The sequence below is a fragment of the Lichtheimia ornata genome (assembly GCF_029851405.1).
Source record: "Lichtheimia ornata isolate CBS 291.66 chromosome Unknown scaffold00068, whole genome shotgun sequence".
NCBI classification, from domain to species: domain Eukaryota; kingdom Fungi; phylum Mucoromycota; class Mucoromycetes; order Mucorales; family Lichtheimiaceae; genus Lichtheimia; species Lichtheimia ornata.
Genome location: NW_026695388.1, coordinates 41,783 through 65,280, shown reverse-complemented (window position 1 = coordinate 65,280; position 23,498 = coordinate 41,783). Strand labels below are relative to the sequence as shown.

Below are 23,498 nucleotides of genomic sequence, written 5' to 3'. Positions count from 1 at the left end.
CTTTGCAAAATGATTTTGGTGATTTTGGTGATACTTCTGTGTTTGTGCGTTGTTCAGTCAAATCCACTCGGTTCAAGGAAGTTGAAGGATAGAGGTGATGGGTTGGAGCAGCGGAATCGTTCACATGCATTGGGTTCGGTAAAAAAGGGTGAATGGGAGGAAATGGCTGTTAGCTCGCAATATATGGACTATCATAGATAGTAGAAAGTAGCATGCATTGATGCTTCCAATCCTGCAAAATGAGTTGCCTACACAAACACGTCCCTCTGCGTCTTTGGCTCTATCAGAGTCTAGCTACTTGACAATGATCAAAGACCACCTTTCATATCGCATTGCGCTTGTCCCATGTACTATGGACATGATTCAGAACGATAATATACATCCATAATTGTAATCATCCATTCAAATCAACGACTTGCACTGCAAAGAGTGAAAAGGGTAAATCGGTATGTTGTTAGCGATTGCACCGCCTAAACTTTCAATTGGTATGCTTGTCTATGTACATGCATACGAACGCCATTTTTGATGCCAACGTTTGTATAGTCATATGTATCCTGCAAAGGTGTCTATCACAGGTCTACAACAACGACCATTTAGATGCTAAGATAGCACAATGATAAGGTGAATAGGAAGACGGAAGCATACATAGGAGCATCAATTGCGCGACCATACCCATCAGTGTTGCTGTTCACCTTTCAAGATACATGTTGCTAAGGAATATCATATCATGAATCAGGAGGAAACCTGCTCCTCATGCCATCTTGGCAACTAGCATTCTTCAATGCAACGTGCGGGCCTTGATGTTGGTTTACATATCGCTTTTACTGCATCCATCCGACAACTGCACCAGTAGGGCATACCATTATCATGTTCAGTAAGCGGGGTCTTACAGCATCATCATGCAAACAACACAAGAAGCCCAAACATGCACCTATTGATGATTGCAGTGGCTAACGGAACGTGCCATACATTAGCGTTCTGATCAAACAAAGTTCCTTGACGAGAGTATGGTCATCTCATATTCAATGACAAGGTGAGCAATCATACACTTTCTACCAATCAGCGCCATATCACCTCGGCTAAAAACATGCATCATGCGAGTTTTTGCAGCAAGGAGAGAGCTCTTTACATATCGAGAACATTCTTATTAACATTGCATAAGAGCACTTTTATTCGGTGCCATCACACTAGCGTAGGTTTGCTACTGTTGTAATCTTTGCTATTGCTCTTTGTAACCAGCGATGCTGTACGAATGGAAGGGCAATGGTAAAGGGGAAACTGAATAGTATGAAGCAGGTTTGGGCGGTTCTATGTACATACCCATGTAATGGTCGATCAGCTTCTTGCATAATCTACGCCACATCTTCTATGGAAACAGAATCAGAAGCGTTTTTCTTGCGCCAACTCCTCCTTTCTGCTAACATGACGTCCTGAATAGCCACTGATATAAAGGTGCTGCAAAAGTCGTGATGCTCCTCATTCCAGAAAATAACTCTTCTCAATCCAACTATGAAATTCTTGGCCATTGCTATTATCGGTGCGATCGTTTCTGCTACCAGTGTTACTGCGCAAGGGGATCGATGTTCGGGAAAAAGCGAGCAAGATTGCATCAAGGACCCTGGTTGCCAGGAAACCTATAGGAACCCACAAAGGGTGGATGGTAGTGACTTCCACACTAGCAATGCACCTCTTAAATGTATGTTGAGATTTGGTGTTGGTTTGTGCTAGAGTACTGAAAAATCAATTACAGGGGATTATGCCGGTTGCCATGAGATTGTCGATGACGACGGTGGTTGGTGAAGGCTGTTTCCCTGGAAATGCAACCCAACAAGGTGTCAAGCAAACAGCATTTGATGTTATCAATTATGTGACCACATCTCTCGCCGTATAGTATAAATAAAATAGCTATCTTACAATATCCAAATCACGAAGAAGGATCATGTATTACGCCACTACTCACAAGATCTACTTAAATCACAATAATAAAAGGGAGGTTTGAGTCATATCATCGAATACGGCCTTTGTTCAAGGTACAATGAGTCGATCAGCCTCTTTCTCTTCCTCTCTTTTTTGCTTTATCACAGCATTTACTGGTGGATAAACTTTTACGATCTTGCATAAACCTTTCTTAATACAATCCATCAAGTGCCCACTCATAACGAAGTCCAACTTTGGAAGAAGGAAACCTCTTATATGATGATATGGTTGGCAAACGCAATCCCGTATCCGCTAGAATAATCCTTTAATCCAATCTCATTCAAAACAAATAGACTAGACACGATATTGAGAAGTACAATGCATTGCTCCAATGAGAGATACATCGATATGGGACAATGTGAATGGCTGAGCGTGAGGTGGCACCTGATGCTTGGTGGTGAATCATATGGATGGCGTGTCAAAACATGGAGTTGGATGATGATGATGATGGTAATTGTACATGGCTGACAGGTTGCACAAAGGATGATGTAGTAGCTGCACCAATCGTTCAGGTTGATGGCATCATGCATACTGGTGAAGTTGAAGTTGACAATAGACACACAAAAACAAGGATCTTTTCCCACCCGTTGCATGCACCAAATCATTCCATCCCATATACCAAACCAATTCAGATCCATATTCATATCCATATCCATATCCATAAACGTATGTATTGAAGCAAGCTGCTACACGTAAATAAAGCTGCTTGTATATAATGACTATCTGCTGTCCACGTGACAAGGCCGTAAGACAAGTTGCTGCAAGGGAAGAACGTTGCTTGAGACAATGAAGTAAAGACTTTGCTAATAGCAATTGCTGGAACGAATGCTGTTACGTATGATTGTGACCGAGGAGAGTGCAAGAGAGTGTGCTGTGTCAAGAGACTCGTGTGTCGTAGAGGAGGGACAAGAAGGTTGTGTACACGCCATGCACTTGCCATTCAGTCAAAACAATCGGATCAAGACATTCGTAGGATCAACATGGTGGGTTGAAGCAGGACATTCATTCGCATGGTGGTAATTGTGCTTGAACGGGTCAACAGTTAGGGATTGGAGAAAGAGACAGATAAGCTGGGTGTGGAAGAAACGAAAATCAAAGGTTGAGCTTGAATGCTGTTTGTTTGAGAGTCGCTCAATCAAATCCTCTCGGGTCAAGAAAGTAGAATGACGGGCATGGTGGGCTGGAGCAGGACAATCGTTCACATGCATTGGGTTGGGCAACAAAGATGATTGGGAGGAAGGGGCCGTTACCTGGCACTTTACAAATAACTAATCAGCTTGATTCTTCTGATATTGGATGTTACTTCTTTGTTTGAGCGTAACTCAACCAAATTCACTCGGATCAAGAAAGTTCAATGATGGGCATGCTGGGCTGGAGCAGGAGAATCGTTCACATGCATTGGGTTGGGTAACAATGGAGAATGGGAGGAATGGGCTATTAGCTGGCAGTTTGAACTATTCCTAAATAGTGTACAAGAATCATGCATCGCCTGTGCTGAATGACTCAAGTTACACAAACACGCCCTCTGCGTCTTTTGCTCTGCCAGGGTCCAGCGACTTTACATTAAACAAAGACCACTTCCCATATAGCATCACGCTTACAAACATAAAGGTGCCTGTATCTCCGAACTTTACAATCAAACGTGGGGTTTTGAATAGAGCAATGTGCTCGGCTTGGCCAACAGCACCTTGTGTGAAAGTTTCACGTTCAATGTCGCAACTAGCCCGAAAAATATTTTTTTGGTCGTCGTCGTCGAAGAGGTCGACCCCCAGATCCAGTTTGGCTGGTAGCGACATTGCGAAATCTGGGATTGGCAAGCTTGATCCTGAAACTGGCACCCAAGGTGCTGTTGGCCAAGCCGAGCACATTGCTCTATTCAAAACCCCACGTTTCATTGTGAAATCTTGAGATATGGCTGTCTTTATGTTTTCACTATGCTGTAAGCGTGATGGTGTTGCTTTTTCCTAGTGGATGGTGTCGGCTGCATTAACTGAAAGATGAAGAGCTGAGTGAAACCGCACGTAGTGGTTACACAGACACGTCGTTGATAGGTTGCTACACAAATGGATGATGATGATGATTGCCTTTTGTGAAGGTACGTAAGTAAACAGCATCCAATAATGAAGGTGTGTCAAGGTATGCATCACATTTGCATGTAGAAGAAAGTCGAGCTGCATAAACCAATATGTATATGTAAAAAGATACATATACATATTGAATGAGTCACTCATCCTGAAACTCAATGGAGGGATCTCTTCACTTTTTCTCTTCTCAAGTTCATCCCACTTCCCACTCCTCCTTATTATATCACAAAAGCCATGTACTTCTTAACCGGACCACCTTTATTATTCCATCTTCGAAGCAATAGTATGTAATCCACAAGCTAGAACCTCCAACAAGCGTGTAATAAATAAACAATGCTTTATTTCATCTAGCTATCTTGCTATGTACTGTACATTGCCACCACCATCGTCGTAGTCGTCCTCCGTCATCATTCCTACTCGTACTCGTCACCAGTCGTCAATCTCATCCGTCACACCAACATCCAAAAATACACAAGTTGAAAAGAATGGGATCTTGCAGGCTTCCTTTTGAATCTCATTGTCGTTATCATTGTCATTGTTGTGAATGTGGTAATCATCGTAATGGTCGTCTCTACAAATAAGAAAGCTGGCAAGTTAGACCATCTGATACCGGGAATGATGACGATTTGGTATACCGTTAGGCGATCCTCTCCAAGGAAGAAAGCAAATCCGAATGAATTCACAAACCAAATCACCACCATACGAGCAACGTCGGGCGATCCCTTGTTCTTGAGAAGGCACTGCACGAATCACGCAAGGCCAGTTCGATCCATGGCAAGGAAGGACATCACTTACGTAAAGTCCAGGCTCATAGTTGTTCTCATTCATCCTCTCCAAAGAAAGAATGATCCCCAATCCTTCCAATCATTTTCCCACCTCATGAAAAGAAATCCTCAAGGGAAAGAACGAGCCTATCACGAGAAGAGCGTGTTGGTTAAACACATTCACAAGCTGTTGCAAATCCCTTTTTACCTCAACACGGTGACCATGCTCTTCCAAAAATCCATCGACCCATCAACTCAAACGCAGGCCTATAGAGCCCTGGACGCGTTCCAAGAAGCATTTCCAGCACACTTGGCTAGTGCAGAGCGACGCAGCGACCACTTGATACAGGCTGGGACTTGAACCCAAAGAGATGATGATGATGCCCCAAGTTGCATTGCCTGACCAAAGAAACCTATTCAATTCATTATTAGCACACACACAATGAACACACTTTTCATTGTTTGTTTCATTGTACTTGCCTTTTCCATATACACAAAGACCCGTTGTCGTTGGTTACTGGAAACCGAAAACCACGGTGTAGTGTTGTTGAGCCGAAACAGAACGCCAAACCAGCCAACGTCTTGAAACCAAACTTGCTCTCTATACAAGCTGACGCGTCAATGGAACCAGTTCGGCTGCAACATTGGACTCTGAATGTACCTGTTGACACCAAGCGTAGAGCGGGAATAGCAACGAACAACAGGAAGCAACGATATCGCCATGGCAACCACCAACCACCAACCACGCTCATTCCTCAGCACTTGGACACACACTCACTCCCTGACAATGCATGTTCAGAACTACATTAACACCTCACAGCCAACAAGAGCACTCTTTGATAATACATTACCTTGATCGAGATGTCGTGAATGGGATAAAAGCAGAGGAGTGAGAAAGAGAAGAGAAGCGTTGTCTCAAGTCATGGAGCTACCGGCCCCAAGTTTAAATCCCCTACTGCTATTACACTGAGGCCACTCAATTACCCTATACACACCATCCACCCATCATTATCATCACCCTCACGATAGACAATAGGTACACGTAAATAAAGTTATGATCCTCACGAAGGGTGTGTGCCATTTTACACTTTACATGATAATGATGATCCAACACAGCCATTGCCTTTACTACCAGGTTACCTCGAATCAAGAAAGTTAAATGATGGGAATGATGGGCTGGAGCAAGGCAATCGTTCGTATGCATTGGATTGGACAACAAAGGTGAATGGGAGGAATGGGCTATTAGCTGGCAGTTTACAAATAACTTTGCATGATGTTTTTGTTTGATCGTAACCCAACCAAATCCTCTCGGATCAAGAAGTTGAATGATGGAGAAGATCAGCTGGAGCAGGACAATCATTTACATACATTGGTTTGGGAAACAAAGATGATTGGGAGGAATGGGCTATCAAGGCATACTGTTGTATACGGCTGATGAAATCTTTGTTTGACCGTAGCTTAGTCAAATCAGCTCGGATCAAGGCAAATTGAATCATGGAAGTAAATGTCTGGAGCAGGGGCATCGTTCCATTGTCATAGAATGGACCAAAGGTGGGAATAGGAACAAGTGAGTGTTAGCTGGCTATACATCCACTATTACTAAAGAATGTATAGGTATCATGCATTGACACCTCCAGTCCTACACAAACACGCCCCTCTGCATCTTTGGCTCCAGTGGGGTATACCTACTTGGCAATCAACAAAGACTATCTTCCATATAGCATCATGCTTACACCATACGGAAAACATAGAGAAGGCCATACCTCAAAACTTTGTAATCCACCGTGGGGGTTGTCATTAGAACAAAGTTGCTCAGCCTGCACGAAGCGTATTTACCACACAACATCGTCAAGCTCTGTTCACAATGAATAATTGGCTCACGCCATTGACGAAGATTTACCACGTTGAAAGGCTTATAAATGATGTTGAACGTTATAAGATTATGTTACTGTCGTTTATTTTCTGGATTTACAAACAAAACAAAATGATGTTGAAGGAAAGGGAAGAAAAAAGAAAAAGGAAAAAAACACAAACTCCCAAAGAAGATTACTTTTTGTCGTCTGGATTACTTATACAAGCTGTCATTGTCCAAGAAAGAGAGTCAAGACAAGCGTGCATGCTATCTGAATGTGTGTGTGCGTGTGTGTGCGTTTACGTGAGTTGCTGCAAATGTGTATAACGTGCGTGTGTGTGTTGTGGGAATGAATGTGTGTGTGCATGGAATGTAAATACGTCATCTGGATGGGATCTCTTGAGGATTGGGTATAGTTGTTACTGACTATGGTGATCGCTATTGTTGTTGTTCATGTTGTTCTCGAGCTCATCCAATAATTTCTTATGTCCTGGACCTTGTAACTTGCCAAGAAGAGGACACACTTGGTCAACGAGTTGCTCCTGTTGTTCCTCCGAAATATAAGAGCTCGCAATTATCTTTTGGATTAAGGGCGAACCACGCACTGAATCGGAAACAATCTCTTGTAACGCGTCCTTGTCGGTGATAGCTTCTAAGACGACTCTTCGTGCCTCATCTTCATTATCTTGATTAACAAGCTTGAGCAATGTCTGTGATCCGAGCTTGTGTGTGGCCACTTGTACTAAATGTGGTTTGAGGCGCTTGGCAAGCAGTAAATGTCGCTTTTCAAGATTGGATGATTCCATCAACCACGATAGCAGCAAGGCACCATTAGGATTGGTTGAAAGTGACAAAGCATTCTGAGTCAAAGCGGCTGCAACAAAGATCTAAAATAATACAAGTCAATACCTTGGAGGAATGACAAGACCAATCCATCATGCTTACCTTTTGATTCAATGTGACGTGTTGATTATCCAAAGTGCCACGCATGGCTCGAGCACCAAATCGACCTTGTGCGACATTGAGAAGCTTCTCGACCATTGCGTCAAAGATGAATTGGTTGTTGCCATCACCCAACCGAAGACAGCATTGCACAGCATAGTTGCCAAATTGATCCAATAGCAATGGAGGTACATAGGGACGTAAATGAGTGCACACGAGATGAATCTAAGATAGGCATGTTAGCATCGTGTGTATTGAAATGCAAATGTGTGGGAGGAGACATTACCTGTTCAGGTGTCTTGATTGTGTCTATAATCTTTTGTGCTGCCCAGGTTCCATTCTTGTGTACGCTGATGGCTGCCATGTGAGGTCCAATGCGTTTGAGCATAGCAGCTTTGGTATCCTCTGTGCACTTTTCGAAAAGTCGTTGGACAACCGTATTGCCAATGTAATCTATACCAAGATAATCAGTACCCTGCATGGTAAATAGATTCATACAACTTACCGCTGCTTAGCTCAGCAATTTCATCCATACAATCGTATGCAATGGTCTCCACTTCCTTGGTGCCATGACCTGCATTATCCAACTTTTTACGGATCTCACGCAAACGAGCGGCATCAAATTTCCTTGTAGCACCAAATTCAGGGACAGGTGGGATTGATTCGAAATAGCCAGATGATGTTTCAAGTGCTACGCAACCCCATTGAATGTCAGCTTTAGGCAAAAAGTGGTGTGTATGTGGGAGTGAGAGATTTACCTTTTACCAAGTTCAAAGCCTTGTCTTCAGCACCGTATTCTTTCATGATACTCCAAAGGTCAGTGAGCCACGAATTGCCATCTTCCATGGTCGCACGATCATTATCGCCATGTAATTTGGTGACACCATTGCTGCTGTTGGCGTTTACAACTCCAGAAGTAGTAGTGGTAATACCATCATTAGCTGCACCTGTCTTGGCTGGAGGGACTTTGGCAAATCCAACACGCACACCAGCAAAACCTTGAACACCAATCTCATTCTGGAGCAATGCTTCACGAGCCTTGGATGCACTATCGACTTGCTCAAAGTTGACAAAGCCGCAATTCTTGTGTGAAAGTACACGCACAGACTCGATGGCACCAAAGGAAGAAAAAATGTGCTGCAAAGTGGACGGAGCCATGCCCGAAGGGATATTGCCAAGCCCTAAAAAAGGCAGGTCACATTAATTACGGGATACTACCATCATCCACCAAAGTAATAATAGTACTTACATAGAGCACGTGTAGGTTGTAGTGCTGTGGTATCAGGGATAGCAGCATCAGCTCTTCCATAACCAATACGTACGATACAGTTGCCGACACGACCACCTAATCTTCCAAGCACCTCTTCCTTGGCACGCACAGCATCCTCGACATGGAAGAAATTGACAAATGCACATTCCTTCTCCAATAGCAAACGCACGCTCTCAATAGGACCAAAGGATGAGAAGAGCTGAGTCAAGTTTTCAATGGTGACGGTTGAATCGATATTGCCAATCCACAAGGAGCGAGTAGCTGTTTGAGTGGGTGAGCTAGTGGAAGGCATCATCTGAGCTTGGTGATTACGGAACGTGGGCGTCGATTGGCTATAATGGAGATATGGCTATAATGCATAAAATAAAATTAGTATCAAATGGTCTCCTCATAATATACCCATCCTCTCCTTTTCTCCTTGTTTGATATGACGCGCTTCTCTTTTTCCGATCCCTTACCTCAGGCACCCCATTGCCATTCATATACACGGTATCTTGATGTTGCTCAGATGGAATAGTGTCATTGTAAACTTGTTGCGTGTGAAGCATGTTGGCCAATAATTCTGAATCACCCAATGACAATGAAGACTCTGGTTGCTTGGTAGCAAATTCACGATCAACATAAGATGATTCATCATCTGTGACTGAATCAAGAGTGGGAAGTTGCATTTGCCAAAGAGAAGAAGGAGGATTCATGCCACGATCATAATCCATACGTCCCATGCTGGAAGCTCTAGGTCGATTGCGTTGAACTGTCAAACTATCGAGTGGGTTGGCAAAAGTACTAGCACGTGCACGAGTAGTACGCATGGGAGGAGAAGTGGTGGGTGGTTGTGGTGCTGCTGGTGTTGTAGTGGGTGGTTGGGTTGCAGCTTGAGGAGCCAATGGTGGAGCAATGTGTGCAGGTATTGTACGATCCTGATAACGACTCGCTGCATTGACTGAATAAGAGCGACTACGATTGCCGGATAAAAGTGAACGACCTTGGGTTCCTGGGACTAGGATGTCTGTAGCAGGTGCAGGTGGTTGCTCTTGACGATGATGATGATGCTGAGAATAAGGAGTATGGTGATGGTGATGATGATGATACAATCCATTATTGGTAGCTGTAGTAGCAGGGGCAGCACCAGCACCAGCACCAGTGGGGACATTGCTTTCATCTTCCAATCCAAGAGAACGTAAAGTACGCGCAATGCTGAAATCTCTATCACCACGTAACAATTGCTCAGTGGCAGGGGATGGCAACGAAGAACGCACTTGTTGCTGTTGTTGCTGTTGATTCTGTTCTTGTTGTTGTTGGTTAACATCCATACCAGAAGACCATGAGGAGCCAAAGATAGTCAATGGAGGGGGCACAGGGAGATTAAGTGATCCTGAACGATGACGAGTATCGGCTGCTGCTACTGCTGCTGCTGCTGAAGGTCGAAGTAAAGGAGATCGATGGGCACGTTCCTCTGGTAAATGCACCATGGATGGCATAGTTCCAGCACGTGCACGTCGCATTGGAAGAGTAGAACGAGTCGTATCCATGGAAGAGGTAGTGGGGATATCGTGGTATGCTGAACTAGACGTGGTTGTCGTCTTCGTATGTGCACCTCTCAAGAAGCTAAGCGAGTTGGACATTGTTGGGTCTAGAACTTGATCCAAGTAGCTCATGCCTCCTTGTGACATTGAAACGCCAGCTTCATTCTCTTCAAGTACGACATCTAGGTCCCTTTATGAATAAAGAGAGATGATGAGCAAAAGGTTCCATTGACAGGGGGAGATTGTAATACTTGCCTTGATGTGGCGTACGCTTGTCGCATAGAGCCAGGTTCCTTCATCATTATGCGTCCAGCGTCCAAAAGAATAGTACAAGAAAAGGTGTTTTCGTGGAACCGTGAAAGAAAAAGAAAGAGAGTGTAGTAATATAGGAAAACGGGAAAGGGGCAAGGAAAAGAGAAAAAAGGGGGGAAAGTGGAACGACCAAGAGTGATGAAAAATGGCCCCTTGCGCGCGGATGATTAACTCTCTACAAAGTGTCACACACAGCAAAAATCACTCGAAAGAGAGAGAGACAAGTGAGAGGCTTTCTATCAAATGCAGGAGTTATCAATGACTAGGATGGTAATGAACAACAACAACAAATACGTACCTATACATACATACATCTTGAACTCCTTTCTACTCAACCATACCCATCTCCACTGTAGCATGAATCAATTGTCCCGTGCTGCTGCTGTGTTTTCTCTTTCTCTCATCATTTACATCGGCGATACAAGCTGAGCATCATACTTAAGGTACGTGCATCTGACACTTTGGACCCCTCATCCTCCTACTCCTCTCAATTATATATATATAGTGCATCACGGACCTTTTCTTTATTGTTCCCGTTATTGACTATGTAACAAAGCCAATGATACCCTCTCCCCTCCCGTCTAATTACCCAACATTGAAGGAATGGATGGATTTTCATGCAAAAAGGACATCACAAGAAGGGCTTGCTGCATATTCTTTTCCCAGCAGTTTATTAAACGACAATACCCTGCATCTATTCCAATACAGTACCTTTCTTACCTTTAGCTCCTCAACACATCACGTCAACATGGTTACATAGCCATTTTGTACTTGAAAGTCAAGGAGAAGACACAGAAAATAAAGAGCAATGGGATGATGCATGTATATTGCTTGGGTTACCTTCTCCTTCAAAAATCAACAACCCCCCCCTTACCGCGTGCGGTCCTGATTTTCTACTATTCCTTTTGGTCACGCAATAGCCTTCCTGGGAACCGGTTTCATTGGTATCTATCTCCCATGTGGTAGTCGTAGTAAATAATGAGCACAATCATTACCACCCACCCCCTAGGTCATGGGTAACCTACCTCGATGGTTGCCTAGAGAAAATCCATGGTTACCACTCTTCCGATGTACATGATGTAGGATACAGTACCTCTCATTTTGGATATCCAACGTCCCATTACCTCACCGCCACCATCTATCATGTTCATTGTTCTGTTGGTGTCATTGTACAACGTTTTCAGGTTCATGATTTGATGAAAAGCAATAAAAATGACAATGAAGCTTCATTGATGGAAGAATCATTGACATCATCATCCACATGTCCTCTTTGGCTCATTATTCGCCATTGCACGTGCTGAGAAGTCTATCTCATCTCATTACTACCACTACCAATCACCCCTTAAACGAACCAAAATCAACAAACTTAGCCTAATGTAATGTATTCCACGATACTGATATAGCAAATCAACTACTATCTAGGTCATTTCAATAATTCTCTAATCTATTCTCGATATGACTGACAACTTTTTGGATGTAGAAATAGGTGGTATCCATGGCAGCCTTCCTTGGTTACACCATGTCCCAATCACGGATAGGCCGATTTGCCAGCTGAATCCTGCTCGTGTCCTCATTTTGCATACCGTCTTTGCAGCAAGGCTTTGCTTCTAGATCCAAAACGAGGTTTGTCTTTCAAGACATGCCGGCTGCCAAAGTCTTTTGTTGTGTTCCTGTTCGCATTGGTGCCATTGCCATCTCGGCCATCCTCTTGGTAAGCTCTTGTTTCACCCTGACGGTTTCTGATGCGTCGCTCATTCATTCATGTATAACCTTAGGCCGTGTACTTGGCAGGCACTATCGCTATATTTGTTCAACGACAAGGTAAGCGTGTTTTGTTTCCAAGGGATACCGTAGCATGGTTAACAAAAGATACGTGGTTGTATAGGCATGAGAGATTGGGCTACCTTGGTTCAAGCTGTGGATGTACCTCTCACGAATGAAGCATTTGATGGGGTGTTTGGTGCTATGGCGGCCGTCAGTATTGCATATACCCTGACACATGTTTATGGCTTGATCTCTATTATCTTGGTAAAGCAGTAATGGCATGTGATTTGACATGATGATGATACTAATCTCCCCACCTTTATAGCAAAAACGCAAGCTTGTCAAGGTGTATCATATCATCAATTGGTTCTTTGTCTTGCTGATTTTGACCATCTCGCTATCATACTGGTTTTACTTCAAAGTCAAGCGTGATGTATACATCAATGATTGTCAGGATCTACGGAACAATGGTGCTATGCCTTTCAATGATACCTATACCCCAGTTGTCGTTCCTGGCAAGAATATCCTAGCAGGAGGTAGTGACAAGAGCCATTGCATCTCTCTCGTCAATAAGCTTGTGATTGCTTCTGGTGTGGTTACCTTTTTAGCCAACATGATTCAGGTACAAGTCCTTTTTCGCGCTCCCATTGTATCCAAATTGCTCATTCTTTGATATAGTTGTACTTTGCAAGCTGTATCGGAACGTACGCATTCAGTCTCAATTGGCAATACCTTCATCAACGCCTGCAAACACAAGATGTGGATGAACTAGCTATGGGCAAAATTGCAGTGGATCGTGATTAGTTGTAGTAGTATCTCTCTCTTTGTACATGGTTTAATAGTACTTTTTATTCTCTATGTTGTGTATGATACAATTTTGGAGGGGGGAATGGATAAAATCTAGTTACCGGAAGCAGCCTTTTGTACTTCACTAGCAAAGTCATTTTCCTTCTTTTCAATGCCTTCACCCACTTGCCATCGCAAGAATCCAGTCACGATAGCACCATCCTCAACACCAGCTTCCTTGGCAGCCTTGTCTACGTGCTCGGCAACAGTGAGATCAGGGTTCAACATGAAGGGTTGCTTGGTCAAGACGATTTCGGAGACATCAGCGGATTCACCAGCAGGCACATCTTCTTGGTTAAGATATTGTGGATTGTAACCAACGACTTGACGAGCCACTTGACGAGCGACCTTGGTTAATGCATCAGCATTCGCTTCCACCTTGCGAGGCTCAAGGACAGCGAAACCACCCATCTTGCCGGTAGCGGTATCACCACCATGAATGTATTGACCAACAGCACCACCTGATGCAACGGCTGCACGACGTAATGTGATGTTTTCGCCCAACTTGCCAATCGTCTCAACAATGACCTCTTGAACTGATTTGGTAGCGTCTGGAGCAGCAGTAGCATCGTCGGGGTGAGGCATCAAGGGTGCTTGTAACAAGCTGTCAACTGGAATTTGTTCAACGGCCTTGGATGAATCGTGCAACAAGAGAGAGGTGGCAGCAATACGCGAAGCAAGGTTCTTGAATACATCATTACGTGAAACAAAATCAGTCTCGCAATTAAGCTACAACATTGTTATAGGTTAGATCCATATCATCATCATCATCATCATCATCCACTCTACATACCTCCACCATAGTGCTTCTACGAGGAGCACCTTCAGCAACAACGGATGCGATACTGATAAGACCTTCGCCAGCAGTTCGTCCTGCAACCTTTTGAGCCTTTTTGGCACCAGCAGCTTGTGCGTCTTGCTCTAACCACGCCATGGCCTTTGCATAGTCATTGTTGTTCTTGACAAGGGCTTCTTTGGCTTTTGTCATGGAAACCTCGGTCTCCTGGCGCAATTGCTTCAACAACTTAATGTCGGGCTTGATAGCAGCAGCAGCAGCACTGTATTGTCGGCAGAGAAGGTGTCGTGCAGGAGCAATGCGTAATCCCAAGAACATTGTAAGGTGTGATAAAGACGAGGCGAAAGAGGGTTGCTGGGTTAAGATAAATAAAAGGTGGAGCGGCTCTTTGGAGCTGTTCATCATTCCACAACATCATGCTTGAACCATCCAAGTTTGAGTCATTTGATGATGCCATCCACGATCTATTATCAACAGTAGCAAAAGATCAATTCGGTAGTAGTTAACAAGAGATCGACATGTGCATGAATAAAAGATGTGCCACCAAGTCATTATCACCGTTGCATTGTACGCTGCTTTCTCTATCTTTTTGATGTCGTAGCTATGCTCATCTTTGATGGATTTAACGTGTTCACGATGTCTGATCGTGTATTCTATTACTTGGTGTGCACTCACATATCCAGAACAATGATCAATGTGGATATGCGGGGCTTTGACAAGAGGAAAGGGGGGATTGACAGGCAGGCTAACGGCTGTGGCTTGTCTGTGAAAAATTTGTATATCTTTTCGGGAGGTGGATGAGTAGACCAACCTTCCTCTTTTTTTCTCTCTCAAACTTTTTTTACTGGTACGTCGATATCGTGCGATGGATACGGCAACATTAGAATCCCAATATTGATATACATACATCATTATAGCAATGGCCCCCGCTGTCAAGAAGTCCAAGAAGAACGTCGAGTCCATCAACTCTCGTCTCCAACTCGTCACCAAGTCTGGCAAGTACACCCTTGGTTACAAGTCTACCTTGAAGACTCTTCGTCAGGGCAAGGGTAAGTAATTCAATTTCTTTTTGATTGACTGCCACGGGGGACAGGAGCCCAAAGCCACAACAACAAAAAAAAGAAACGAGCAGTCGTCTCCTGTTGGGCAGAGATCGTCCCCCACCTCTAGTTCTAAACAAGATCCTTCTTGTTTTTTTATAGCCAAGCTTATTGTCATTGCTGGCAACTGCCCCCCTCTTCGCAAGTCCGAGCTTGAGTACTATGCTATGTTGTCCAAGACCGGTGTCCACCACTACAACGGCAGTATGTATCAATCGATTGTGGATCATGAATTGGATTACAGTATTCCCTAACGCGTATGATAATAGACAACATTGACCTTGGTACTGCTTGCGGTAAGCTCTTCCGCACCGGTGTCCTCTCCATCACCGATGCTGGTGACTCTGACATCTTGTCTGCCCAATAAATGCGTGCGAGGGATTAGCCCATGCCTGCAGTCGTACAATAAAGTTTTTTTTACTTTGTACAACACCAAAGCAATCACTCTCATTTTTACTTGTATATCTTTTGGCTGTTGCAGCACACATTATCATATGACATAGGATAAATCATCACCCAGCGACATAGGAAATCGATATGGGATCGGCTAATGATGCAAGGATACGCTTCATTGCAAGGAGCATATAATGATGAAGCTTTTGTATGATTCATGTAGCTAAGGTCATCTTACTTTTGAGGTATCGCTTTTATGTTTCAAATGCATGATTTATTGCAAGCAATGAAAAACATGAGATGGTATATATAAAGGTTATTGATTCTCTTCACGCAAAAGGGGAGTGCGCTCGTCTTGAATACGTGTACCATGCAAATCATCGATGCCCAAACGCTTGTTGCGGAAATGCCAAACAATGCACATGACCAAGAGTGTACCTTGCAGAATACCTGTTACGAGATACGTGATCCATGCTGTCCAATTGGTACCAGGCCGAACAGCGAGTGAGTACACAAAAAGGGCCGAGCCTACATGATGTATGTCATCATCGTATCAGACATTGCATGCATGTATGTTGTCATCGAATCTCGAACAGCCGTCATGGGTGCCACTTTATGGATCCATAATCCTGTTTCCCTTTGCCCGAAACTTACCAGGTGTTTGCAACAACATCATGGGGATACTCAATGCACCAACAGACTACAAAGAGGAGATGTATCAACATCAACAACACCAATCCCATGCCTTTCCTTGAATGACACTTACTTTACGTTTCCACGTCTTCCAGATTTGGGGCAAGTATTGGAAAGAAGCCAAGATCATGCTGAGAATACCAAGAATGCCAGCCCAATAGTTTGTCTCCCAATGTTGCGAAGGACTTCCAACAGCAGCAAGTAGTATGACGGTGATAAGGAACGAGATGGCAAAATGGCCCGTACAGATGGCGGCAATGACAAGGGCGGTCTTCCATTCTGTAGTCATGGTGTGCACCTTTGTGGGTAGGTCTGGCGTTGCTATGGCAGCATATTTCTCGGGAAAATAGATCAAGAACAAGATAAACCTATCTGCCAATTCTGAGATACAAAGCTCTGTGGTGGTACCATGCATGAAGTTCCCGATCCATCATCACAACAACCCAGTTGTTCAACTTACACAAGCGAGAACATGGTCCATTGAAGCATAATCTGAAACACGCCCATCAAGCTGGCAAGGCATGCACCCGTCGACTAGACAACAACATGTCAATATCCATGGAAACCCCTCAGCAATCCTCCTAATACTAACCAAGGATCCACAGCAAACAATCGCATCCCATTGCAACAAGATAATATTGAGAAAGCTGGATGTCGAGGATACCACGCCGAGCAACAAGAACCACGAACTGAAACCTTCACTTGTCTTGTTGACAATGATACGATAATGCTATATAGACATCGACATTGGTAAAGGCATTCATTCGTACTCTTTGATTGCTTACTTGGGGCATATAGGACACCACGAGGCCGATGCATAAAAATACACTGATTAGCGTTGCCAATGTGTCACTCTTGACTTGACATTGTTGGCCATTGTCGTCTTGAATGGTCCAAGGAGAAGGAGAAGGTGCCGTCAATAGCGTGCTTGTAACACCAGCAAGGGTCATGGATAAAGGAGAATAGGAGGGAAGAAAGAAGAGTGAAAGAGAGCAAGAAGCCAAAACGGTGAAAGAAGTAGCAACATCTTACTTCCAAAAACGGTGCCACACACACACTCACAATTGGGGAACCGCTTTTCTCCACCTCCTTCCTTCCTAGTAATTCCCACCCACCATCATCATCATCATCATCTACTGTGCAAATGATATTCTAGAAAGGCTATTCATGGATGCTTTTTCAACGTCGCAAATCTGATAAAGGGAGAGCTAAATGAGTAATAACCCTTACAATTCATGCATGGATGACAAACTTTGTTTGGGTATTAAAAGACCATGATGTGTGTGTGTGATATAGTTTGAACAATGATCCAATAAGGTATTGATATGGGCGGGTTACCATAATGCATCACGTTGGTCGACACAATCACCATATGAGAAATTTTAAAGCGGATCTCATGCAAATAGTGAGATAACGGAACTCGTAGATCACATATGCAGAATCTGACCAGAACGGGATGCTTTCGGGTGCAGCGACGAGGGGGGTAGGGTAACGTAGATATATATTTGAACATCGTTTTTCTTTATCCGCTTTTTCTTGTTCTCTCTTTTTCGTCGCTTGCACTCCATACACACTCACACACGCTCTCATTTTACGCATATACATATACATTCACGATCCATAAAACGTACATCATCATCATCACTTTTACATCTCCTGCATGATGTTTATCATCGACAACTCCTCCGCGCCATCCTGCCCATCCACCGTAGACGGCGACCATTACATTCGTTGGATCCATGTAATACATGACCATTGCTAGAACATGTAGATTTATCCATTGATGCTGATAATGTTTGGGAAGACACTCTTTGGGGATTGCGTATACGGATGGCAAGATTCGTGCAGCGTGTTGCTTGGTTACTTGTCTATCCTTTGTTGGCTCAATGCTCAATTGCCGTGAGTATTAGGGGTATTGCCTTTTTTTCTTTTCACCATGATGCTAAGCAATGGTATTATCATACGTAGGCAAATCATCAAAAACTACCAGCTACAAGATGCATCATCGCTTAGCTTTACGTTCCTTATGACATGGCTAATTGGTATGTACAGTACTCTATATTTCAAGGAGTAATGAGAGAAAAAGTTATAGTGCTTGCCGTTTCACACGATGACTCACCCTTATATTTTCTACAGCGGATGTTGCGAACTTTATTGGATGCATTCTAACGGGCCAACTTGATTTCCAATTGTACTTGGCGATTTATTTTACCTTGGTGGATGCCATGTTGTGTATTCAATGGGTCTACTATGTGCGGTATCCAAGGAACGGGTTGCGTTTGTGGCTCAATAACAACAATCAGCATCATATTACGTCATGTTCCCAAGAGCAAGATCCATTGTTGAATACCGGAGTACAAGACAAAGCTGATTCATCAGCATCAACCTATGGTAATAACAGCAACAATAACAACGAGGGTGGCAATTATCAGGCAATATCATCACAAGAGGACATTGGTGGTAGCAGCAGCAGTGGCAGTGGTAGCAGTAAACGTGGTGATGCAGTGAGAGCATTGTTCATGGTGGGTTATCTCGTGTCACTCAGGGGCGTGTCACCTGCTGACGCACAGTCGTCGTTTACAACAATCCCATCACACGATCTTGTGTTCTCTTCATGGGATACCGACCTTTGGATTGGCCGATTCTTTGGTTGGCTTTGCGCTTTCTTATATCTTAGTTCACGCGTGCCCCAGATGTATCGCAACTTTCGGCGTCGTTCCGCACAAGGGTTATCAATGGCTTTGTTTTTATGTGCAGCCGCTGGTAACCTTACGTATACTCTTGGCATCCTCTTGAACCCCAATCAAAACCGCCAAACTATGCTAGAAGCGATTCCATACATCCTTGGTAGCGCTGGCACTCTTGTATTCGATGTGACCATTTACATCCAACATGCCGTTTACAGCAGGCATACCGAGGAAAAGACATACCCACAACATCATCAACAGCATCACCATCAGTACGATGAGGAGTAGTAGTAGCAGTAGTAGAGGCAATCCTACTCTTATATACAATGGCATTTTTCTTTGTTTTTTACAATTTACAATCGTGTATATATACAGGCTTTGTTTTTCTTTTGTCTTCTTTCAACAAAGAGCATTTGCGTATATTTAGAGATTAAAGGGTTCCATGGGGGAAAAGTTATAGTGGGTAAAAAAAAAGGTGATTCGATTGGGATAAAGCATGATAGGGAAGGGAAAAACGAAACTGATTGAAGAAACGAAAAATCCACTCACAACATCTTGACATACTTGGAGTGTGTGTTCTTGATGATACGGCAATAGTCCTTCTTGTTGTTGTCTTTTTACCTTCTAAAAGTGCTGCGTCCTTGTTGATAATAAAGCTGCTCCAAATCATTCTCAAGTGCCTTGATTTGAGCATGTTGCTCTTCCAAATTCTTATTGAGTCGATCACGTTCTTGGATAAGCTACCAAAGCAAGATAAAAGGTGACAAGATCAGTCATGTGACATTGACACAAATTGCATGATACAGTGTTGCATCACGTGTGCACGCACCTGCTGCTCCCAATGACGGAAGCGGTTCTCTTCGGTTTTGACTTGCTCGGTAAACACCTTGCGTAATGCTTCTTCCTTTTCACGATGCTTAGGATTCTCGTATTTGGTCACCCTGCAATGATAGCGTAAGAAGCATGTTTATGGATCCACATAAATAAAACATACTTTGGTTCACCAAATTTGCGACTGGCCATTTGTTCCTGACGGTAGTTTTCATAATGGGTTTCCTCGGTGGTGGAAATAAGGTCGAGCATGTGGGTGCGGATCAACAAGTTGCGTAGCTTTTTGAAATCACTATGTTGTTCATTCTCAACCTCGGCACATCCCCAAGCATACTGACGACCCAATACTTGACGACCATCGGGCGTTTGCACCATTTGTGTTGAACCAATAACAGAAAAAGGCATGGCTGACATGATATCCTTGTTGCGTTGGGTGGTGTCCTCATCATCACTCTCAATCGGGCATGAATACACGCGGATGTTTTGAGCTTCAATCGTCTCGAGAATCTGGTATAGAATTTTCAATTATTCTCCATACGCTCCCTAATACGCACACACACACACACACACAAACACTCCTCAAGATTACCTTTTGCTTAAACACCGTCAAATCCTTTTGAGTGAGCGTATCAGCTTTGGCAATGACAGGGATAAGATTGACACGGGATCCAAGACGTTTCATGATTTCGATATCCAATGGCTTGAGACTAGACAAGATTCAGGCACACAAAAGTACCGAACCAAGGGAGGCAGCGAGCGAGAATGTAAGTATCGTTTTCTTTTCAGGAGGAGGGGGTGAAATGGAGGAGAAGTATGAGGGGAGCAGGAGATGGGATACACACACAACTGCTTCTTCTTCTTCTTCCAATAAGACACTTACCCGTGACCATTAGGTCGAATAAAGTAGAGACAAGCGTGGACGCGCATATCGATGATACCTTGACGACTGGGTTGCTGTTCCTGACGCATATAGTTTTCATGCTGATCATCAATGAATTCAATGACAGGTAGCCAACTATCGCGATTGTTGACATAATCACCAAAGCCGGGTGTATCGATAACGCTCAATTTGACCTTGAACATTTGTTCTTCGAGTTCTATTTGTTGTTGTCAGCAATGTCAGTGCGCATAAACATGTGATATGAAATGGATACTTGCCAGCTTTGGTGATTTCGATTTCAACGGTACGATCGAGTTGCTTTGCATGTCGCTTAGCGGGGTTCTTGTGATCCTTGATGGAAGCAGTAAAAAGAGTATTCACAAAGGTCGTTTTGCCAACGCCCGATTCGCCTACAAAAAATGAGTAGCTGTTGCAAAGAAAATGGGTCGATCATCTCTCAGGAATAAACAAAAAAGGTGGGGAGGAAGGGCCCTTTCTCGAGATGTAGTTTGAAATGGACGAGATCACGTACCACACACCATGACGGTGAACTTTGCACCACGCTTGGTGACAATCTTGTGTCGCTGATTAGGTAGATGAGAGACACCTATACCAGAGGAAGAGACCGAGACTGGAGCCATGTTTCAAAAGGGAACGTGAAGAGAGTGAGAGTGTGTGTGTTGTATTTGAAGCGAATGGAAGTGGGGGTATTGTAAAGAAAAAGAGAAAGAGAAAAAGAGGGGAGGAGAACAAGTAGGACAACTGTTGATGAAAAAAAGAGATGAGGAGATGCCGTATGTGTGTGTTGTTGTATGTTGCATGGATAGCTTGTACAACATGGTAACTCAGGAACACCTTCAGTTTTTATCCCAGACAACTACTCTCACTTACTCCTCCTCCTTCTCTCTCCCCTCCGCATCTCACATTATTCGATGCTCTATCGTCGAAGAACAATCCAGGCATTTCTTTATGCTTGTGTTGTTTGTACAATCTTTTCTATCCTTTATTACTCTTATCAAGCATGGCATTACACTTATGGTACAAAGGGCCCCGCTTCTACTTGGGAATGCATCGGCAATGGTCGTGATCGCCAATGTGTCGTCAAGAACTTTTGCGTTGACAAGGAAACAGGTTAGCTATAAGGCTTCTCATCACCTCATGCGTCAACCAACCTCTTCAATGTGTTAGGTGGATTTGCAATCGCCAGCTCGTATGCCCATCGACGACGACTACGCAGCGACTTGTCAGTCAACTTGATCAATGCCGATCCTGACACCGATTTCTACTACGAACCCAAAGCCAAGTGGCAGCATGATGTGGCTGACATCGCCTTCAAGAATGAAACGCTCTTTGTCTACGGTCTATATACACCAATGCACTTTTCCCACATGCTGTTCAACGGCTTAATACCTCTTTATCGGTGAGTAGTGAGTTGCTCGAATATCCACAATGCCTCATTCAACCAACCATTATCTTTGATAGCAACATTCGTAAGCATGTCGATGATACCAGCAATGTATGGACCTATCGAGCCCACGTAGCAGAGTCAGCATCTTTTATTGGATCACCCTTAATGACGACCGATTTCTTTACCACTGGACGTGACCTTGTACGAGACGAGCATGAATTGACAAGTCCACAGCAAATGTTATTGCCTGAAGAACCCATTTGTTTCCAAGAAGCTGTTATTGGGACCCGTGTATCATGTTCATTATCACTCTATTGCGAACAACCTATCGAATCGGACATATATGCGGCATTTCGAGAAGCGACATTGAATTATTATGTCAAAGAGGATCATTGGAAGCAACACAACAAAGAAAGCTCGCTTCATGGCACCGATCGTGACGATCAAGCTTGTGTGGAAACGATGCGTGAATTCAAGACAGCTGTTACATCCAACAAACCCACGCGTGTGATTGGAGTCATCAATCGTGGTGGTTCACGTCATATCACCAACTTGCAACAAGTCATGGATGCTATCATTGATTCAGCCACCGAGAGGAACTATGTACTTCGCGTGTTGGATTTCGACAAGGGATGTTCACTTGCTAGTACAGCCTACGTGATGAAGGATGTGGATCTATTGTTGACACCCCATGGATCTCAACAAGGTGGTGCTGTGTTTATGAAGAACAACTCGGTTGTGATTAGCATCAATGCACGCGGGTATTCGGAAAATTGGTTTGCTTTTCCCTTAACAGCCATGGGACGTCGCTTCTATAATTTTGAGGTATGTATTGTTTGTGTGATTGCTATATACATCATGTCATCTTACAAGCTATCCCATCAGTGTCAATCATCGATTTGTGTGGATAAGGATTTGGAAAGAGCCCAACGGACGCTTGCTATGTATGAGATCCCGATACCACCAGAAAATGTACTTGACGATTGCCTGGCTTGGGAAAACGATCGATCACCTGATGGATGTCTTGGCGCATACTTTGACAAGATGCATATCGAGCATAATTCGGATCAGCTGCAGTTTGCTATTGGCCAGTATCACAAGGACGCACCTCGTAAAATCGATGTCACTCGCTTTATGGCCTTTTTTGAAAAGACGATCAAGGAAATGGATGACTTTGAAACCATGTCTTATCGACAAATCTGTGATCTCGAGAAATGCTGCGGCTATAGCTGCGATGATGTATTGGGACCTGTGGTCTATGGATCGGCTTTGGAGGGTCGTTTGTTGGCATGGCCTCAAGATGGTATCGGCTCGCTTCATCATAGCTGGCAAGAGTAGATTATTGTATATCATTTGTTGTTGTAACTTATCATATG

At 43.7% G+C, this 23,498-nt stretch overlaps 9 protein-coding genes across 9 annotated transcripts; 4 read left to right on the top strand and 5 right to left on the bottom strand.

The window, feature by feature from the left end:
• Positions 1–3,696: 3,696 nt before the first annotated feature.
• O0I10_010331 (uncharacterized protein) lies at positions 3,697–4,889 on the bottom strand (the record flags this gene model as incomplete). Its single annotated transcript, XM_058490313.1, has 3 exons — positions 3,697–3,849; positions 4,697–4,801; positions 4,857–4,889. The coding sequence occupies 3 exons, from the start codon at positions 4,887–4,889 to the stop codon at positions 3,697–3,699; spliced, it is 291 nt and encodes a 96-aa protein (XP_058338909.1).
• A 2,207-nt stretch (positions 4,890–7,096) lies between these two features.
• Positions 7,097–10,714, bottom strand: O0I10_010330 (uncharacterized protein; the record flags this gene model as incomplete). The annotated part of the gene is made up of 8 exons (XM_058490312.1): positions 7,097–7,564; positions 7,623–7,844; positions 7,906–8,072; positions 8,125–8,310; positions 8,378–8,800; positions 8,869–9,238; positions 9,348–10,602; positions 10,668–10,714. The coding sequence occupies 8 exons, from the start codon at positions 10,712–10,714 to the stop codon at positions 7,097–7,099; spliced, it is 3,138 nt and encodes a 1,045-aa protein (XP_058338908.1).
• A 1,649-nt stretch (positions 10,715–12,363) lies between these two features.
• On the top strand, positions 12,364–13,292 carry O0I10_010329 (uncharacterized protein; the record flags this gene model as incomplete). The annotated part of the gene is made up of 5 exons (XM_058490311.1): positions 12,364–12,435; positions 12,500–12,545; positions 12,610–12,752; positions 12,814–13,110; positions 13,167–13,292. The coding sequence occupies 5 exons, from the start codon at positions 12,364–12,366 to the stop codon at positions 13,290–13,292; spliced, it is 684 nt and encodes a 227-aa protein (XP_058338907.1).
• A 96-nt stretch (positions 13,293–13,388) lies between these two features.
• O0I10_010328 (translation elongation factor Ts) lies at positions 13,389–14,448 on the bottom strand (the record flags this gene model as incomplete). The annotated part of the gene is made up of 2 exons (XM_058490310.1): positions 13,389–14,063; positions 14,128–14,448. 2 exons carry the CDS (start codon positions 14,446–14,448, stop codon positions 13,389–13,391), a joined length of 996 nt encoding a protein of 331 aa, XP_058338906.1.
• Positions 14,449–15,049: 601 nt separating this feature from the next.
• Positions 15,050–15,597, top strand: O0I10_010327 (60S ribosomal protein; the record flags this gene model as incomplete). Its single annotated transcript, XM_058490309.1, has 3 exons — positions 15,050–15,179; positions 15,333–15,434; positions 15,500–15,597. The coding sequence occupies 3 exons, from the start codon at positions 15,050–15,052 to the stop codon at positions 15,595–15,597; spliced, it is 330 nt and encodes a 109-aa protein (XP_058338905.1).
• Positions 15,598–15,939: 342 nt separating this feature from the next.
• On the bottom strand, positions 15,940–17,266 carry O0I10_010326 (uncharacterized protein; the record flags this gene model as incomplete). The annotated part of the gene is made up of 6 exons (XM_058490308.1): positions 15,940–16,151; positions 16,278–16,323; positions 16,390–16,684; positions 16,777–16,850; positions 16,909–17,046; positions 17,102–17,266. 6 exons carry the CDS (start codon positions 17,264–17,266, stop codon positions 15,940–15,942), a joined length of 930 nt encoding a protein of 309 aa, XP_058338904.1.
• Positions 17,267–17,976: 710 nt separating this feature from the next.
• O0I10_010325 (uncharacterized protein) lies at positions 17,977–19,291 on the top strand (the record flags this gene model as incomplete). Its single annotated transcript, XM_058490307.1, has 4 exons — positions 17,977–18,057; positions 18,121–18,215; positions 18,285–18,358; positions 18,453–19,291. The coding sequence occupies 4 exons, from the start codon at positions 17,977–17,979 to the stop codon at positions 19,289–19,291; spliced, it is 1,089 nt and encodes a 362-aa protein (XP_058338903.1).
• A 329-nt stretch (positions 19,292–19,620) lies between these two features.
• Positions 19,621–21,355, bottom strand: O0I10_010324 (uncharacterized protein; the record flags this gene model as incomplete). The annotated part of the gene is made up of 7 exons (XM_058490306.1): positions 19,621–19,743; positions 19,833–19,944; positions 19,998–20,341; positions 20,424–20,541; positions 20,715–20,931; positions 20,993–21,124; positions 21,247–21,355. The coding sequence occupies 7 exons, from the start codon at positions 21,353–21,355 to the stop codon at positions 19,621–19,623; spliced, it is 1,155 nt and encodes a 384-aa protein (XP_058338902.1).
• A 291-nt stretch (positions 21,356–21,646) lies between these two features.
• O0I10_010323 (uncharacterized protein) lies at positions 21,647–23,460 on the top strand (the record flags this gene model as incomplete). Its single annotated transcript, XM_058490305.1, has 4 exons — positions 21,647–21,845; positions 21,903–22,134; positions 22,197–22,947; positions 23,008–23,460. The coding sequence occupies 4 exons, from the start codon at positions 21,647–21,649 to the stop codon at positions 23,458–23,460; spliced, it is 1,635 nt and encodes a 544-aa protein (XP_058338901.1).
• Positions 23,461–23,498: the final 38 nt, after the last annotated feature.